Below are 20,568 nucleotides of genomic sequence, written 5' to 3' on the forward strand. Positions count from 1 at the left end.
TCCCTGTGCCTCTCTCTGTGTGTGTCTCATGAATAAATAACTAAAATCTTTTTTAAAAATAATTTTTAAACAGAATGACTGACTTGTGCCAGAGTTAAGATACCAGTTTTTCTGTTCAGAAAAGGCACATTTACAAAACAAACCATCTTCTCAGTCGTCTGAAGAAAAAAATTCACAACCTGCTCAGTCCTCCAAGTTAAGATGCTGAAGCAAGGGTTCTGTGAAATAGGATGTGCTGTGCATTTACTTAACTGTTCACCAAGAGCTTGACCCAAATGGGTGCTCTCAGAGCTTATATAAGCAACAAATATAAGCCATCACCACCAGCTGTTTTCTATTCCAGACTTTTTACCTGTATTAAATTGTTTTTCTTTTTTCTTTTTTTTTTTTAATTTTTATTTATTTATGATAGTCACAGAGAGAGAGAGAGAGAGAGGCAGAGACACAGGCAGAGGGAGAAGCAGGCTCCATGCACCGGGAGCCTGATGTGGGATTCGATCCCGGGTCTCCAGGATCGCGCCCTGGGCCAAAGGCAAGCGCCAAACCACTGTGCCACCCAGGGATCCCCTATTAAATTGTTTCTACTTCGAAAGTAGATTCCAGTACTGTCTCAGTATCCTTCTGCCACTGACCACTTAAATAGTAATATATGACTTAATACTTCCATTACTATCTCAAGACAAAAACGAGTAGATTGGTACAAGAACACTTAAGATTAAGCCGGACAGTTTCTCAAGCAACACTACAAAAACATGTGAAGGGTACCTGGGTGGCTCAGTTAACCAATTCAGCGTCTGCCTTCAGCTCATATCATGATCACAGGGTCCGGGGATCGCCCCATGTCATGCTCAGTACAGAGTGTGTTTTTCACTCTCCTTCTGCCCCTCCCCTGCTCATGCTCACTCACTCGCTCTCTCAAAATCTTTTAAAAAAACAAACAGAAACAACGTGTAAAAAAAAGCATTCAAGGTGCCCTAATTTTAAAAGAAATCACTGATGTGTGCAGAATGAGATTCTAGTTTAATCTCCATTGAACAGATAATTCCAGAAGTAATTTAGCACCTATCAATTAAGATGGTCTAAACCTCAGTGGTTTAGCGCCTGCCTTTGGCCCAGGGCAGGATCCTGGAGTCCCAGGATTCAGTCCCACATTGGGCTCCCTGCATGGAGCCTGCTTCTCCCTCTGCCTCTCTGTGTCTCTCATAAATAAATAAATAAAATCTTAAAAAAAAAAAAAAGGGCTGTCCCAGAACCTACCCAGGGCAGCCTTGTTGGCTACTGTATACCCACTTCTGTGGCTCATCCAGACCTCAGGTTCTAAGATGCTATACTTTGAAAAGTTCCAAGTAACCACCAATCTGCAAATAAGACAGACACTCAAAAAGGGTAAACGTCTATGCTGTCTAAAGTACTCAACAGCTTTGTGAAGCCAGGTAGGGCATTTCTCTTCGATCCACAGAAGGAACCATCTGGCCCAGAGTTCATGCTGCCGCCTAGAAATGGGTCCAGGAAAGTTCTGATAGACCCAAGCCAAAATGTTCCCTTTTCCCTGGTAAGGAAAGACTAAGTTTGAATTTCAATTTTTTAAAAGAAGTTCTTCATTATAATAGTATTAGCACCAAAAACTTATCCTTAAGATGTTCTTAGATACATATTTGAGGGCTTTTTTTTTTATTGCTGATTAGATTTAAAACTATGAAATATGCATTTCTTGGCAACAGCAGTGATTCTTTACTTATTCACATTTCCAATAAAAGCTTAAGGAAACAGACAAAAATACAAAGGACGAAAGAAACACAAATGGCGATGCCTCAAAACAAGATTTTAGTTAACAAAAGTTTCCACACTCTGCGTCCGTCAAAATTTTAAAGTTATCCAAACAGTGCAGATGCTCAACTCATGATCATGTACTGAACTTGCTCAACTCATGATCATATACTGGGCTACTAATACTTGTCCCTTGAAGCTGCACACTGGAAAGTCACCCACTTCTATTTATGATCACACAAACCACCTAATTTGCTCAAGGTTCAGCTTAAAGCAACATTTAATATTCTTTACAAGATGGAATTTGTGACAAGTTCAAAAGGAAAACTTGCTTTAATGCAGCTGTGCTCAGATATCTATGTGATTTCCTCAGAAACCATCGTGGGCTTAGCCAATCTGGAAAGTGCTGTTCAAAGCAGTGTCACACTGGCCGCCTGAAGGTATCCTTGGAGATACTGGAGCGCTTCTGCATTGAGGCTGGTGCTCACCATTGATGGAACCTACGAGAGATGGGAAACATGCTGGTTGTTGAAGAGCCTAACAAACCAGGACCCCCACATTCTCTAGCAGAATTGCCACAGCATGGGAAGGGCAGTCTGTCACCAATGACTCTTCCAGGGATCCCAAGGATCTCAACTGCTTTATGCCTTCAGAACTGAATAGGTCTAAAAAGCAAATCTGCAAGGAATTACTGCTGTTCAGTGGGGTAGTGGCACTGGAGGGATTTGCCAAAAATAAAACAAAAAAAAAACCCCGATTGGTTAGTGATGCGTAATTAAGTGCATATGGGTGAAATGACATGATGCCCAAGGAGAAACAAATATAACAAGATTGGTAGGATACTGGTAATTTGTGAAGTTCGCTATAGTGTTTCTATGTGTTTGATGTTTTCTATAATAAAACACTGAAAATGGGGCGCCTGGGCAGCCCGGGTGGCTCAGTGGTTTAGCGCCGCCTTCAGCCCAGGGTGTGATCCTGGAGACCCAGGATCGAGTCCCACGTTGGGCTCCTTGCATGGAGCCTGCTTCTCCCTCTGCCTATGTCTCCACCTCTCTCTCTCATTCTGTGTCTCTCATGAATAAATAAAATCAGGAAAAGAAAAGAAAGGGAAAAAAGAAAAGAAAAAGTAAAATAATAAAAATAAAATATAAAAAATAAAATAAATAAAATAAATAAAAAATAAAAAAAAATAAAATAAAATAAAATAAAATAAATAAAATAAAATAAAATAAAATAAAATAAAATAAAATAAAATAAAATAAAATAAGGCGCCTGGGTGGTTTAGTTGGTTAAGCGTCTGCCTCTGGCTTAGGTCATGATTCGGGGGTTCTGGAATCAGGCCCTAAGTTGGGCTCCCTGCTCAGCGTGGAGTCTACTTCTTCCTCTCCCTCTGTCTCTTACCCAACTTGTGCACACACCCTTGCTCTAATAAATAAAATCTCTTTAAAAAATTGAAAACTCTAGAAGATCTTATAAAAATTGCTGGGTAATCCAACTTTGCAGCCGTTATTAGGCTTACTCTATGATCCATTATTTGCGTATGTTGCAGTAAAAAAAAAAAAAAGCCTACATTTTAACAGAAGAATTACTTCACTCTTGGAAATAAATACATTTCTATTCAAAAGGTTTTAGAGTACCTAGCCGGCTCAGTCAGAAAAGCATGAGACTCTTGCTCTTGGGAGTCATGAATTCAAGCCTCAACTTGGGGGTGGGGGGGGGGATGTTGAGGGGATTTATCTTCAGCTTTGTCTTTATTCCAGAAACCATATGCTTAAAAAAAAAAAATCTATTTATAGCATATCATTTTAACTAAAGAAATTAAAGAGGGATCCCTGGGTGGCGCAGCGGTTTGGCGCCTGCCTTTGGCCCAGGGCGCGATCCTGGAGACTCGGGATCGAGTCCCACATCGGGCTCCCGGTGCATGGAGCCTGCTTCTCCCTTTGCCTGTGTCTCTGCCTCTCTCTCTCTCTCTCTCTGTATGACTATCATAAATAAATAAAAAAAAAAAAAAAAAAAAAATTTAGAAATTAAAGAAAATTAAAGCCTAACTGTAATTCAGTGGGATGTTTGATCATGCTGACCAACGAAAATAGGCACCAGAATAACTTACTACTACCTTCTTGCCTTCCCAGAAAGGTGTCCACTAATCAGAGTGATTTGACAATACAGTCACTTACCCTTCCTGGACAAGCGGTAGACAGTTTGTGAAGTGACTGCGCCAGGTGAATTTTGGGGTTGTTCACCATTTGACCCACAGGATCATGCTCTTTTTTCCCAGCAAATGCCAATTGTGAGAAGGCAGTCTGATACCCTGGTGTATCTTCTATGTCAATAAAATGTTCTTCATCAGGAATGGTATCATCTTCAGGTAACTCAAAAAGGCCAATCAAAGACTGTAATAAAGGAGTCCTGGATTTGAAGGAAACAAGGAGACAAAAGATTAAGTGAATACTTCCGAAGATCTAAACAAAAAGCAATTCCTCAGGGACACAAATTATAGAGGCAGTCTCAAGAGCTACAAGGGACCTTTGAAATAGAAGATAGACATCAGATCTTGCACCTATCCTCTGAAACCACTCTTCACTTCTTTTGGCCACAACAGCCCAATTTCCTTTATGGAAACTACACCATTCCCAGAGCTGTCCAGCTGGCTGTGACTGAAGCCAAGCCAGAGACTCACTGCTGCTAGTAGTTAGTTAGAAGATAGGCCTTGAATCGTCAGATCACTTTCTGGAAGGGGAGTGCCTGAGTAAACCCAAAATGAGAAAAGGTTCTCACAAGAGGTGGAGAAAAGCCAGGAATACCAGTCTGAGCACGTGAGATTCTCTTTAGTCTATTCAGTTTCTCCTCTTAAAGATCTAAGCGAATTTAGTTGGGTATCTGTCATAAACATTCCTAGAGATCACATAGACCAGAAGCTTTCACCAGATTCTCAGAGGGGCACATGAACCCCCTCCGATAAAGAATCAGGAAACAAGATCTTTCTAGGCCCAGAAGGACCTATATGTCCTGTCTTGGATCTGATGGTTGCTAGTGGAGAACCTAAGATGAAAACCCAATTCTCAGCCCTCAAGAGTATAAGCTTAATTCTGCAGCCATAAGGGAAGAAAATTGTAATTTCCAAAAGGTCTGGAGTACTTACCACAGCTTGGTATACTCTGTGTCCATCATTGGAGGACATTCTGTTAGTAATTTGGTTATGCCAACCGCACAAATCTTTTTCTCTACATTTCCAGATACTTTCTGAATTTCAGGAATAATGATTTTTTCCAAAACCATTCCAAACATTCTATTAAAGTAAAGTATTAGACCATCACTATAATTGAACTGAGAAATGTTTAGATGTTATTTATACTGACTCCTTAGGAATATAATAAAATCCAAAAAAACTAGGCTATTATTTTTGGTCAACTGAATGGCAGAGACCTAGAGATGACAAAAGAGTGAAACCTCAAACCCAGTGGCCAAGTGCTACCAACAACTTCTGTGAAATATCATTGTCTATGCTCAAGTGGAATTTTCACAGCTACTTTTCTGTCTCCTGTGTTTTTCTTACTCAAAAAATCTCTGAAAAATCAGGCAAGAGAAAAAAAATAAAGAACTACCCATCACCCATCATCCAGCAGTAACTAATTTTAACATTACTAGATCATGAACTTTGCAACTCCCTATGCTTACATACCTGTACAGATGTAAATGTTAATGGCTATATTGAAAAAGTTATTTGGCCAACAATTCCAATGTTATTGGAAACATCCTAAGAGCAAAGTTTTTCACGACACTTAGTAATGTAACATCCTCAGTATTCTACTTCACTAAAATTACCAGAAGTGGAAATAGTGGGTATCAAAGATACTGGACATATTAATATTCTAAGTAAAAAGTGCCTCCTTTTTGCTCCACAGAAAGATTACTCACTATAAGTGCACGAAACTGATTTCCCCACAAATCTCTACAGGTGGAAAGCATATTTTCTGGTACTACTTTTCAGACTAATTCATTTTTTACATTCCAGTCAATTTGGAATTTTTTTTGACATAATACCAAAATGGAGGTCTTACAAGTTCTTTTCTCTAAATTGTTCTCTATCATTTCTTTCTACCCTTCCTTTCCCCATGAAATAGGAAATTCTACCTAACTACATTCTTTATATATATACTAAGTGAAAAGCAAAGACCTTTATCTGAAAAAATCACACTACTAGCCATAACAAAGGCAGCCTCCTGGAGAGAATCACAACCATCCAGAATCACACAGAACACAGATGGTGTCGAGGCAGGGCTGGGAGTTATAGAAAAATGTTTGCAGAGATTTTCTCCTTTGCAACTCAACAGTTCTAAGAATATTTTGAAAACCACAAAGATGGGCAGCCCAGATGGCTCAGCGGTTTAGCGCCACTGCCTTCAGCCCAGGGTGTGATCCTGGAGTCCCGGGATCGAGTCCCACATTGGGCTCCCTGCATGGAGCCTGCTTCTCCCTCTGCCTTTCTCTCTCTCTCTCTCACCGTGTCTCTCATGAATAAATAAAATCTTAAAAAAAAAAAAACAAAAAAACACGAAGATAATAGAGATACTGGTTTCTGCTAAAAGAGGTCAATTTTTTTGCTTTAAAAAATACAGTAATAAAAACAAAACTTACTTTGGTTGTATACCATCAAATATTTCTTGCAGTGCCAGCGCCCCATATTTTATGCAATACAAATTAATAAAGACTAAGAAGCCTGTTGAAAGGAGATGCAGAGTATCAGTACAGAGGCCTCACTGCTGAACAAGCATTTCAGCAGAAGTCTGCCAGTGAAATAATTATAATCATTAAAATGGCTAACTCTGACATCAATATTTGCCTTTATTATACAATTAACATACAGTATAAACAAAAAAAATGTTTTGATATCTAAACTTAGAAACTAACCTTTGGAACAGAATATATTTAAAAGTTACAGTATTTGGAGAATACAGAAATCTTAGAATACAGAAAAAGCTTGTAACTGATAAAACATTTATATGTAATCATAAAGGCTAAGGGTTTTAGCTACTTTCCCTCATTATTTCTGTAAGAATAGCCAAATGATTTTACTTACTCTTGATAAACTTTGTTGTTTTGGAATTCTGAAGTCTTTGGAATAGTAGAATGAAGATTTGCTTCCTGTACTGATCAACTGACTCACTAAAGAATTGAATAAAAGCAACAGTGTATTAAGTCAGCATCTTCTAAGTACCTCATAGTCCTTGAGTAATCATACAAGGAGGGTTATATTCATACTCACGGAGGCATGTGCTCTATTATACTGTTTAGAAGATAAAAACCTTGGTGGTCATTGGCTTTGGATGCAATTAGCTTCTGGAAGACACCTAATAACCCAGGCTACAACAAATTAGATCAAATAATACTCAGTTAAAGAGGCAAGGATTAACTGTTCCAAAAGTTAGACCTTAAGCAGGTGATATCTTGGAAAAGGGTGCGTACTCTAATAGTTAAGCGTTTTTGCTTTTGTTCTCACTTTGAAGTGTAGATAGAAAATATCCTATCATAATAAGCCTTAAAGTCAAGTTCTTGAAATTAACCTACTTGGCTCTATTTTTAAATTTTCTACCATGGAGATAATTAAAGGCTACCTAATTGTGAGCAGCCCAGGTGGCTCAGCGGTTTAGCGCCACCTTCAGCCCAGGGCATGATCCTGGAGACCCGGGATCAAGTCCCACATCAGACTACTTGCATGGATCCTGCTTCTCCCTCTGCCTGTGTCTCTGCTACGTGCGCGCGCGCTCTCTCTCTCTCTCTCTCTCTCATTAATAAAATAAATGTTAAAAAATAAAAAAATAAAAAAATAAAATAAATGTTAAAACAAAAAAAAAAAGTAAAGGCTACCTAATTATAATATAATACACAATATTTTCTACTACTTCCCTGTTACATTTATTTTAAATGAAGTATTTTTATAAATTTGCCATCCTCAGTTTCTTTCAGCTACCTTATAAAATGAGTTACATCACAATAAATCTCACTCACAATTTTGTCAGCTGCAGCACTTGCTATTGTGTTTGAACCACGTTCTAAGAATGCTTGGAGAAGCCTCACTAGAGCAGGGATGTTTCCTGTTCTTTCCCAAAGCACTGGCTGAAGGAGATGAGGAAATAAGGCCATATAAGACGACGGGATATCATTTTTGTGTGTTTCCAGAAGCAAAGACATCACTTGAAAGACGTATGGAATAAATTCTGTTGATAAAAGTAAAAACAGAGATGTCAGTTTCATAACTAATGGCTCCCACAACAAGGCACGTACCTCTCAGGCAGGCTCCATTTTATTAGCCACTATAACAGCTTTATTAAGAAAGAAAGAAAATAACTTCATTTAACTTACCTTGTACATCATTTTGTAAAATTTCAGTAAACACCAGAAACAAAGCCTCCTCAAAATTTACAACAGCAGCAGGGTTAGCTTTGCAAGTTATTCTTATGGACAAACATATCGCTTCAAACATGTAGTGATTAAAGTGAGGTTTGCTTGGGTTCTGAAATTAAAAACAGAAAACTTACCATTTTCCAATAATCCAAGTGACTATGTTAAATACCTAAAATAAAATACCTACCCTTGCTAAAATACATTGAGACTATCTTTTTAAAAAAATCAGTATTAAAGACACATCAATTACACTTGCCTATATATATGTTAAAGTCTTATATGGACATTAAAATTCAGAAAACAATACTCACTAATGCCTGCTTCTTTGGGGATTTAATGGGCTAAAGTCCGCTATGAAAAATAACTCAGGAGTCATAGGGAGACGACTCCACAAGCTTCAGCTCCCAGTGCTATAAGGAACTTGTCTTAAACCCATGTGCTCTCCTAGAGCCGTCACTGTAAAGAGTTGTGGAAAAAACGAGCAGGGACATGTAAGTCCTGGCTCTGTCCCTAGCCTTGTATGGGACCATGGGTAAGTCTTAACCTCTACAGGTCTCAAGGTACAGGTCTCTACAGGTATCTGCAGAGTGACAATCCTTTCTATCAGTGGTTTTCAAACTTTTAAAGCAACATAACCCTATTTTCCTTCAAATGGAATCCCTGGAAGGCTACCATATGAAGTTGATGAACTCAGAAGATGGTAGGGGAAGGGGAAGGGGGAGAACCTGACATCTCTCTCAATTCCTCAAGGACCAAAAGCAGTTCAACACCCTTACTCAGAACTCAATGGGAAAATGATCACTGTTCTCCAAAGTCCCTGTCATACTTCTATAAATTTATGTCCTTTCCACAGACTAATTAGGAATAGGCATCTCAATTTTGACAGCATTAAGCTTTTATTTTCTAAATCTTAGAATTAATAAATAAGAATCAAAATATCTGTAACTTTTTTTTTTAAGATTTTATTTATTTATTCACGAGAGACACAGAGAGAGGCAGAGACACAGGCAGAGGGAGAGGCAGGCTCCATGCAGGGAGCCCGACATGGGACTCGACCCTGGGTCTCCAGGATCACATCCTGGGCTGAAGGCGGCGCCAAACCGCTGAGCCACCCGGGCTGCCCTATCTGTAACATTTGTGATCAAAAGTAATGGACTTTACTTGGGGGAAATAAGAGTAAAGGAGACCAGACACAAAAGACTGCACCATTTTATAAAAATCTGAGTAGCCTTTTTTGTGTCCACTTGTACAAAGCCTGCTTTCTTCTTTCTGCCACTTAAAATCACTTCGGATCAATTTTTGATTCAATGAAACATGTTACTTTTTAAATGAGAATAATTCAAATGAAACATTTTGAATTTCTGGGCCTGCACTTATAAAGGTAACTGCTGCCAAGTCTCCAATCTAAGACCTCCCCATACTTTTTAAAAGCCACTTAACTACTGGTCAGGAGGAATCCAGAGTTTTCCGATGCCTGAACCACTGCCAGAGAGTTCTGAGGCTCACACAATTTGGAGTGTAAGTTAAACAGCAACTATACTTTAGAACTGGTCTTGTTACCTTACTAACAGCTAATAGCTTCTGTGTAAGCTGAGAGATGAGGGTGGGGATGTAAGGGATTATGGCTTCTTGTAGGAGGGAAAAGCTTCTCATAATAGCTGTAAAATATAAAAACAGCAAGAACAAATAGTTAAATTTCTGAACAAAGTAGTGATTAGGGAAAGAATAAAAAAACAGTCCACTGATTCATCACCAAAATTTTAAGACCCTTAAGCAACCCCCAGATAGCTCTATTTAAAAACAATCCTTTCAATATTACACCAAGGCCTGAAAACAGTTTAGCTACTTTCAGAAGGCCTAAGGCTTAAAAGAAAAGGGGGACAATTAGAAATAATAAGTGAAGAAGCAGACACGAAGCAGGAGGAAGTGGTAAAATGACGGGGGGGTGGGGGAGGTGGCTGTTCAGCAGTTGGAAGAGCTGTTTCCAGTCTCTCTCACTTAGAAATCAGGGGCAGTTTAGCCCTAGCCTAAAGGACACATTGCAGTCTACCAAAAACTGAGAGAAACCACCTGCACATCTCCCTCCCAAGAGACATATTAGGAGCCCCCCCCCCCCCCCATAAATCTAAAAATACATATAAAGCTGCAGAGGGTCCACACCACAAGAATGCTGCTCATTAACAGATGCCTAAAATCATGTGGCGTGGAAGATAGATCATTATTAAGCTAAAAATATACATAACTGTTTCTGCACAAGTAGAATAGATGCTTACTAAGTACAGCAGCTACATGTCAGGCACAGATATCCTCTCTTGCCTCCTAAACTTTGTGTCTACCTGAGGCAGATTCACCTTCCATCTAGCTAACCACTACAGACCCCGTACTCTCTAGAGAAAGTGTTTCTTGAGCTGGGTCAAGGGGTTAGAGGAAGGACCAGTTCCCCGCTCTGGGCTGGTGGAGTCTATTCACTCACTCATCCAATAGTACTTATTGAGAACATATCACATCTAGGTGCTCTCGCATATCCCAAAAACACAGTAATGAGACTACACGCCAATTAACCTCACAGGAACGGACATTAAACAATAGTAGTCACGCATCACCGTAGGGAGAAGTATGGTGCTGAAAACACACACAAATACACACCTAGATACAGTCTTATCCACACATATGAACACACATACACACACATACACAACATACCCTACCCCAGGGGACCTGACCTGCCATCAGGGACAGTTTATTTGCAAAGCATTTCGTATGAGTGAGACACAGCTAGGCTCTTGGAGTGCAACAGTGACTAACACTGCCCCTCAAGTCGGAACTGTCACCACAACACTCTCCTGATGTAGCAGTGGGCAGGTGCTTACAGCTGCCCATATTCTTGGCAGTAGCTCCATGGAGGCAGGATATGTGTGGAGCCTAGAAAGTGTACCCAGGTTTCACACCAAGACCTAGTCTAATATGCCATCAAGAAATGTCTGAGCTGATCTTTGCCTTCAAGAAATTCAATCCAGGTAAAGAAAAAGGGAGCCTGCTACTTTAACAAGAGTAACTCTACATCAAACTAGGGTTAAATTTTTTCTGAAAACAGTTAGCAGTAAACAAAATGTTTTCCATTTAAAAATATCTAAGCCTACCTAATTCTTAACCAACAGTATCTGGTCCATAGACTATGTAACCTGAAGCACAACTCAGAGCATTCACCCCTGTAAATCAGAGACGGGATTCTTACGGTCTGTATACCAGGGAAACGGCCTACCTTTCATAATATATTCATTTTCTGAAGAGCCAGGAAGTGTGAGAGCTTTGAAAAGGTTTGTTAGCAGAATCTCAACAAACGGTGCGATTTCTGCGGCTGTAAAGCTATAGATGAAAAAACAGCTTCAGTCACTGCCAACGCTTGAGCCGGCCACGCTGGAGCACCCTCAGCAACCACTGAATCACACTTCTCGGCATAATAGCGAGCCGTCTCCCACCACCAAGATCAACAGACAGCTTAAGAAAGTAGCTGTTTACGTGTGTTCATGTTAAGTTCCTAAAAAGGCACATCTGGGATCAAACACAAACCAAAAACCAGGCAAACTCGACGTCATCTACAGCTGCACAGGGCACCCTGGGTTCACACCCAATCACTACCGAGAACAGAGCTCAGACTCAGAGTCTCAGTCATCTGCTTTTCTGGACGTGGAGCAGCTGCATGAATTCGGCCTGAATTCCAGGCCTGAAGACAGTTACTGATTTGACTCATCTCAAAGGATGTTCTTTCAACCCTTAATTGACCACTGAGAATACCTCAACTTCAAGTTCTTATGAAGAAAAGAACCTAGAACGGTTTTCCATCTCTTACCCAAAGTTCAGTTTCAAGAAATAACACTGTTGAAGAATGGCCTGAAAGACATGCAGACCGTCCATTCCTCTACATTTTCTCCTCGGCTCAGGCCAGAAGAGCTACTCTCTGGGATCCTAGAGAATTACTTCCACTCAGTTGTGTCCTATCTTCGCACAGAGTAATCATACAAAAACAGCCAGGGAAAAAAACAACTGTCACATGATGTTGCTAAGACACTCTCTTAATGAAGGCCCATTTCTGAGCTGCCTTCTGAGTAACTGTTTATACTCTCAAGGACACTGAAAATGTTAACTCTCCAGTCGCCCTCTTTCCCTCGGCTGCAAAAAGACAGCACATAAATTTCAGGAGTTTCCTGAACTCCTCTATGGGATCCTTGGACGCACGTTTCTTTTTAGCAATCTCACCCTGTGATTTTGCTTTGCTCCAATTTCCTATTTAACTTTATGTCATATTTATTTTTAGCATATCGCCTCATCCTTTTAGACTGAGACACAGATTAAATGAGGGAAAAGTACACATTTTCAAACTACTAATGACATTATGAATATAGTCAGAGATCTTTGACCAGCACAGAACAGTTCCCACCCTAAGCTGAAAAAATTAAAATTGTTTAGAATCAAATACTTACAGAGTGGCGTTGTTAGGCCCTCTCATGGTAAACAGCCTCTCAAGAGCATGTGCTGCGTAAGTATGGACAACAATACTTTCAGCTTGAAGATGATTAATCAAGAGAGGAATAGAGACCAAAAGATGTTCTTTTGGTACCTGAAAAACACAGTAATATGCATGCTTTCACTCATTGATGCTGAGAGTAAAAGACAACTGGAAGAGAAGAGATTGCTGATTCTGGAAAGTGTGGTTTTTAACTGTTATAATGGAAGATGACACGGCTAAGAAATCAAAACTTATACCTTCATGTGCCAGCTCAAAAATTCACATTCACTTTTCCAATTCTTTCTCTAAGCATTAAACTATGGTTAGAGAAAAATCTTGTAGATAAAAGAACACACCATAAAATAGTAATATTATGGACAAGCAAACTAAGATTTCATTATTATTAAGAACTATATACTTTTCACTAGCAGGTAGTTCTTAGAAAAGTCAAACTCTCTGTACCTCATTTTCTCTTCTAAAAAAAAAAGAGGTAGGAGCAAAAATCAGAATACTAATCTTCATTAGAAACCTCTAGGGGCATCCAGGTGACTTAGTTGCTTGAGCATGCCACTCATCATCTCTGCTCAGGTCTGGTTCCCTGGGTCCCGAGGTTCTACCCCGTGTTAGGCTCCATGCTGGGTATCGGGAGGGGAGAAAGTAAGGGAAATAGGAAGGAATGGTGGGAGGAAGGAAGAGAGGGAGGAACGGAGGAACCTCTAAAAATTTAGAATAGCAGTTCATTATTCTTTAAAATAGAACTGCTTCAGGGTGCCTGGGTGATACAGTTGGTTGAGTATCTGACTCTTGATTTCAGCTCAAGTGGTAATCAAGCCCCATTTTGGGCTCTGCATTTGGTAAAGTCTGCTTGAGACTCTCTTACCCTCTCCCTCCCCAATGCCACCATGTGCTCTATCTCAAAAATAAATCCTTTAAAAAATAAATAAAATAGAACAGCTTTAGAAGGTTGCATGTAACCCTGGTAAACTTGCCAAAGATATGAAAATCATAAATCAAGAAATTATAGAATCATCCACAGAAAATAAACTGTGGGGATGCCTGGATGGCTCAGTGGTTGAGCATCTGCCTTTGGCTCAGGTAGTGATCCCAGGGTCCTGGGGTCAAGTCCCACATTGGGCTCCCCATAGGGAGCCTGCTTCTCCCTCTACCTATGACTCTTTCTCTCTGTGTTTCTCATGAATGAATGAATAAAATCTTAAAAAAAAAAAAAAAAAGGATGGGACACCAGGGTGAATCAGAAGTTGAGCACCTTCCCTGCATGGAGCCTGCTTATCCCTCTGCCTACGTCTCTGCCTCTCTCTGTGTCTAATGAATACATAAAATCTTTAAAAAATAAAGATTAAAAAAAAGGATGTAAGCAGCTAAAAGTAAAACATGAGAAACTCTACAACATAAATGAGTGCTTTCTCCAACAAATAACAGGCATAAGAAAGGGGAAGGAGAACCTCTTTGTCATAATATAAGAGACAAGATACAGGGGTGCCTGGGTGGCTTGGTAGGTTAGGCATCTGCCTTTAGCTCAGGTCATGATCCCGGGGTCCTGGATCAAGCCCCGCATCCTTAGCTGAGAAGGATTCTGCTTCTCTCTCTGCCCCTACCCTCTGCTTGTGTGAGCTCACGCATGTTGTCTCAAATAAAATCTTAAAAGAAAAAAGGGAGACAAGACACATAATCAACCATAAGCAATGTGAGTCCCTTGTTTGGATCCCAATTTTTATAAAAATCACTGTATGATGATATGTTTGAAACAAAGGAAAAAATTAAGCATGGTCTGGAATCCTAAATTTTTAAGAAGTTATTATTAATTGTTAGGTATGGATGTCAAGCAGGATTGCACAGAAGGGAAGAGAAGCTATTATACAATAAAATTCTTAAGAGATTAAGTGGCATATGATATATAAATCAAAAGCTACTTACTTGATTCCTAAAAATCATAATGTATTTGATACCATCAGCTTTAAGGACAGGGAATTCATTCACTATTAAAAAAATAAAACCATAAGTTATTTAAGTGCTAAGGACTATTACTACCAGATTGGTGATTTTATCAGATTTTTGAAACATAGTTTTGGTAACCAAAATGTCAAGTAATTGGAGCTTAGTTAATTATTTAAATATCTACTTTGTTGCTATTAGTTCTGGTAAGATTATGAATAATTTTATTTTTTCTCCTTGTAAGTTTCACTACAGATGAACATGCATTACTTATATTAATTGAATAAATATGATTTAGATCATAAACTAATAACCATATAATCATCTTTTTCCTAGAAGTGAAGCTATATTGAAACAGGAGCATGTCTCTCTGGCTGAGATTTGCTTTAATATATATGCTGCCAAAGTGAGCAATGGCCAGGATTTCCTTTAAACTGTTTTAATGGGAAATTAACGAAAAAGAGAATATTGGTCAGTTATTTTAAATTATTAAAGCTAGATGACAGTAAAACACGGTTGTTCATTACAATAGTCTCCCTTTTAGTATACTTAAAATTTCCACACAGAAAGCTTCCTTTTTGTGTTTTTAAGATAGGCCCCACACCCAGCATGGAGCCCAACTTGGAGCTTGAACTCACAAACCTAAGATCAAGACCTGAGCTGAGATCAAGAACTGGAGACACTTTACTGACTGAGCCACCCAGGTGCCTCACATACAAAAAGTTTTTAAAAGGGAATATATAATGTATCTTGATCAATATATTTTCATAATCATAGGAAATTATCCTTAATTATCAGTTTGAAGTACTTTGAAATTTATTTCAACTTTTAATATTTCATTTTTCAAATGAGAAGGGCAAGAAAACAAGTGTAATTCCTAGATTATGTGTCAGCATAACAAAGCTGAGCTACAGTTCCATCTTAGTTGTTTCTATTTTCCTTCTACACAAGCAATATCTTTAGAGAAAGTTGATTTCAACTAGGCAAGATCTGGGGAAAGCATGTGAGATTTTATTCAATAAAAGAAATAACTGCAACAAGGGTAGAGGCCAATTTTCTGAGTATCCTGATGATGTACAGTCCCCATGACTTTTGCCATAATGTTACTTATTTTGTAGTCTAAAATAACAGTGCAGGGGCACCTGGCTGGCTCAGTCAGTAGAGTATGTGAATCTTGATGTTCAGGGTTGTGAGTCTGAGCCCCACACTGGGTGCAAAAATTATTTAAAAACAAAAACCCTCAAGTAAAAATTGTACATAGCATAAAAATTTTTTCACAAACTTACCATTAGCAGATTTTAAATCAGGAAGAATATGATTCACAAAGAACTCAGTCAGGTTTACAAGTTCATTTGCTTGTGTAATTCCATGCTGAAAGACAAATTTTTAATAGGGTAAGATAACATGAATACCTGTACACATCTATCACATAAGAAATTTAGGCAATTTTTAAAAAATAGGTTACAGAGGTGCCTGGGTGGCTCAGTCAGTTCAGTGTCTGACTCTTGATTTCGCCTCAGGGCATGGTCTTGGGATGGTGAGGTCTGGAGCCTGCTTAAGTGTCTCTCCATCCCTCTCCCCCATCCCCAAAACAAACAGGTTACAAACGGAGATGAACACTTCAAATCACAAACTGCTTATAAAAAGACTATTTTAATAAAAAATAAATACACCTCCCTAAATTAAAGAACTATATTTAAATTTTGCACATTTTATACACCGGGTCTCAGCTAAGAGAACAAGTGTAGTATCCATCAGTTTTCTGTCCATAAGAAAATTAAGTACTTACTATAGCAACGTAAAGTCATCTTGGTAGACTATATGAATTCTAATCAGAACTAAATAGGTTATCTAGGAGAGTGAGCTGTATCATTAGAAACGTAGAATTCTTTCTGATTTCTGTGTTTACCACCCCAAGTCTATTTTAGAAACAAAACTATATTGAAAAGATTCACCTTCTGTGTTTGGGCTTTTGATGCTAAAGATGTCACTAGGTAAATGGCTGCATCTTTGTGTTTCCAGTTGACAGATGGGTTTTTTGCATATTCCTGCAGCATGGAATTAACATAACCAGAGAAGATTCCCGTCACGGGTCCCTCAAAAAACTTGCACAATCCTCGAACTAGATCACAAGCAGCCCTGCGTCTAGTATCAATATCTATAAAATCAAAGGGAAAGATATCATAGGAGAAAGAAACCACCAAACAACTGATCGAGATTATAAGACAACAAATTGTCATCTGATTGCTCTTAAATTAACATCAATAATAAGAACATTCTGGGGATCCCTGGGTGGCGCAGTGGTTTGGCGCCTGCCTTTGGCCCAGGGCGCGATCCTGGAGACCCGGGATCGAATCCCACGTCAGGCTCCCAGTGCATGGAGCCTGCTTCTCCCTCTGCCTATGTCACTGCCTTGTCTCTGCCTCTCTCTCTCTCTCTCTCTCTCTCTCTGTATGACTATCATAAATAAGTAATAATAATAAAAAAAAGCAATTAAAAAAAAATAATAAGAAGAACATTCTTTTGTTCATAAGAAAAATGAAATGGGAACGTAACTAAAGAGATTATAGTAATAAACACTAAGCACATAAAAAAGAGAAGGCAGATGGTCCAATTTTGGATACTATGCCCAGGCTCATACAGAAGCCTGCTCTTTACTGTGTACAAGTCAGAGCAGGAAAGGTGGTTGAGACAACAAACATGCCCTCTCATTCCTCCCAACCAGAAAGAGCCACTTCAACAGTGCCTTGCCATCAGACTAAGTTAAAAACCAAAATACATACCAGATCCTTCCAAATCTCTTCTTATGTACTCCTCAGAATTGTCTTCAAAGGCTTCTTCATCAGCAGCTACAAAGAGAGATGGCACTTCAAATAACTCCTCAAAAGACATGACAAGTCATTATACTTTCACAGTTGAGTATGCAGAAGACAAGTAGGACTGCCATGTTTTCCAACAAAGTGTTCATTTCCAAGACTACCTCATATATTCTTCATCATTATTTAAGAGTAGCAAACACCACCTTCAAAGGTTAATAATAGACAATTCACACAGCTGACTTCTAATGTGATAGTGTCCCCACAATTGGACTTTACCAACTTCAAAAAGTTGAACGTTGGGGCCCAACCTGGGACACCAATTTTTTATTCTCCTAGATAAGGACATTACAAAAAAACAAACCCTAACAACTATAATCACCATTAAGTCATGAGTCATTTCAACACCAAAAAAAGTAGGAGGGGCAACACCAAAATAAAGATCTGTCCTTTAGTTTTATAAAAACACAAAAAGAAATAAAACCTCACATTACACTGTCCCTTATTCCTCTTTTGGTTCCCGATAATGTAAGAATCGCTGATCTAATGATTGTTTTGACATAAAACACAATTCCAAAAAAAACCCACAATTCCTTCCACATTTACTACCTGCTCTTCCCAGCTGTAAGGAAAGACAGCTTGTATACAAATATAGAGTCTTAGGACTCTCTTAACCTTAATCAGAAACTAAGTGGGCTTCAGGTCTGCATTTAAAGGCTATTAATCACTTCCACGCTCAACTGTGAAAACAGCTATTTGCCTTGTTGAAACACTAAATAAAACAAAATCAATTTCCTTCTTAAGCTGAGATCCTGGATGGTTTACTTTCTTCTCAATAGGAACTTTTTTAGTTTTTTTCAATATTTCTGTGAAAGACTCTCTACATTATAAAACAAAGCTCATCACAGCAATGCTCACAAACGTTTTTTACACCACACTATCTTTTCCCTTCTCTTTGTCTTAAAAATAGACAATAAGCAACTTATAGGAGTTTTAATTAGCAATAAAAAATTAGACAAATATATTATAAGAAAGCAACAGGGAGCAAAACTTAACAATAATTTCATACTAACATATTTTTCCCCCCAACATATGCTTTAAAAAAAACAAGCTTGGGCAGCCTGGGTGGCTCAGCGGTTTAGTGCCGCCTTCAGCCCAGGGCCTGTTCCTGGAGACCTGGGACTGAATTCCACATCGGGCTCCCTGCATGGAGCCTGCTTCTCCTTCTGCCTGTGTCTCTGCCTCTCTGTGTGTCTCTCATGAATAAATAAATAAAATCTTAAAAAAACAAAACAAAACCAAAAACAACCAAGCCTTCAATCTCCTGAAAAGGTTTTATTTAGACTTAACCATAATTACCTCTAAATTCCATGTTAGGCACAATAACCTTCTCACAGATACTTGTCAGAGTGTTCTGGTCCTCAAACAGATTCTTATAGTGAGGTCTCTCACAAACTGAAGCCAGAAACTGAATTGCATTACTTACTAACTGGAATAAAACACAAAAATAGGCATATTTTTAAGGGTAAAATAGAATCAATTATTTCACGGGGGAGTAAGGAAGGAATGTCTTAATTACTTGTCTCTACCATCATCTTACCAAGTCATATTTAACCTCTTGACCAGTTGTAACTAGTAAATTCCAGATGGCTGTGACAAAACGCGGCAGGTACAGTTGAAATTCTTCATCATACTTCTGTGCATAGAGTGCAGCATTATCACAAATCTGGGATTTTAAGAGCTCCAATAAGCCTGCTTCCTCTTCATCCTCACGTAAGAAAAAACAGAAAACTCAAATATAAAACTTTAACATTACCATAAATACAGAGAATAGCTGTAATTCCTGAAACTAAAAATGTAACCTAGTATTGTAACCTACATCTGTGCCACTGTCACTGTATTCAATCTTTCGAATAAATAACAAATGAAATCACAGAGAGGAGCTCTCAAAGTTTTCAAGTTAAATATAGTCTTTTCTTCTGGTTGAATTATGAAATATTTACATATTCAATTGAAAGTAATATATTTCTAGAGAAACCTAAATGATAAAGGCCATATCACACTTTCCTTTGCAACATGGTCGGCTATATGGTCTTGCTACTCCCCCCAAAGGTTCTCATTTTAAATATATTAAGATAAAGTAATATTACTATACGATTCTCACCAACAATATTCTGGTTATAAAATATTTAACAGTAATCTAATTTAGGGGTTAAACTTGTGGTCTGCAAGCCTGCTACCTATTTTTTTAAGTAACGTTTTATTAAAACAGAGCCATACTCATTCCTTCTTTACATTTATACAATTTGCAGTATTGCCTAAGGCTGCTTTCATTCAACTACAACGGCAGAGCTGACTTAGCTGGAATAGAGACTGTACAGCCCACAAAACCAGAAATATTTACCACCTAAACATTTAGAGGAAAAGTTTTCCAACCTCAATCTAAACCATGGGAGTTGGGCAGCCCCGGTGGCACAGCGGTTTAGCGCTGCCTGCAGCCCAGGGTGTGATCCTGGAAGTTGCGGGATCGAGTCCCACATCGGGCTTCTTGCATGGAGCTTGCTTCTCCCTCTGCCTGTGTGTCTCTCAGGAATAAATAAATAAAATCTTTTAAAAAAATTTTAAAAAATAATCATAAATAAATAAAAATAAAAAATAAAAAAATAAACCATGGGAGTCATTTATATAATGATTTCTACTGTAATGGTAATCCATAAACACATTTTGAGCTGTACTATGTGTCAAAGAACTCAAATTTAAAAGAGTAATAGATGGCTGGCTCCTCAAGGCATAAAAGTAAGGGATGCTATACAAGGGAGAGAACGTAAAGTTGTATACACCCAGTTAAATGGGCAAACAGCTCCGTGTAGGAATCCCAGGTGAAAAAATTCCTTTAGATGTTAAATGTGAAGACAAGCTCTGTTTTCTGAGGACGTCATTTTTTTCCTACTGGCCTGAAAGAATTGTTACATGGGAGCCATATCTTTTTTTGTTGTTGTTGCTTTTTAGTGAGTAAATCTCCCAGAGGTTTGCTGTACACCCATAGAAATGATTCTCTCTGCACCCTACCCCCAAAACTGATTTGAATCACCTATTCCTATTGAAACTGAAGCTTACTAT

At 38.6% G+C, this 20,568-nt stretch overlaps 1 protein-coding gene across 16 annotated transcripts in view; it reads right to left on the bottom strand.

The window, feature by feature from the left end:
- Positions 1–1,654: 1,654 nt before the first annotated feature.
- The window catches only part of CSE1L (chromosome segregation 1 like), a 45,640-nt gene continuing 26,726 nt past the window's right edge, over positions 1,655–20,568 (bottom strand). For all 16 annotated transcript variants that reach the window (XM_026014617.2, XM_026014616.2, XM_026014620.2 and 13 more), the window contains 17 exons: positions 19,049–19,216; positions 18,808–18,937; positions 17,416–17,481; positions 16,588–16,790; positions 15,919–16,003; positions 14,615–14,676; positions 12,654–12,790; positions 11,435–11,538; positions 9,733–9,830; positions 8,131–8,281; positions 7,777–7,985; positions 7,034–7,131; positions 6,848–6,933; positions 6,406–6,487; positions 4,910–5,056; positions 3,945–4,176; positions 1,655–2,267 (listed from right to left, as the gene is read on the bottom strand). In XM_026014617.2, coding sequence (XP_025870402.1) covers positions 2,178–2,267; positions 3,945–4,176; positions 4,910–5,056; positions 6,406–6,487; positions 6,848–6,933; positions 7,034–7,131; positions 7,777–7,985; positions 8,131–8,281; positions 9,733–9,830; positions 11,435–11,538; positions 12,654–12,790; positions 14,615–14,676; positions 15,919–16,003; positions 16,588–16,790; positions 17,416–17,481; positions 18,808–18,937; positions 19,049–19,216 — 2,148 coding nt within the window. In that variant the 3' untranslated portion in view covers positions 1,655–2,177. The remainder of the gene's footprint in view (positions 2,268–3,944; positions 4,177–4,909; positions 5,057–6,405; positions 6,488–6,847; positions 6,934–7,033; positions 7,132–7,776; positions 7,986–8,130; positions 8,282–9,732; positions 9,831–11,434; positions 11,539–12,653; positions 12,791–14,614; positions 14,677–15,918; positions 16,004–16,587; positions 16,791–17,415; positions 17,482–18,807; positions 18,938–19,048; positions 19,217–20,568) is intronic.

The sequence above is a fragment of the Vulpes vulpes genome, chromosome 14 (genome assembly GCF_048418805.1).
Source record: "Vulpes vulpes isolate BD-2025 chromosome 14, VulVul3, whole genome shotgun sequence".
Classification (NCBI taxonomy): domain Eukaryota; kingdom Metazoa; phylum Chordata; class Mammalia; order Carnivora; family Canidae; genus Vulpes; species Vulpes vulpes.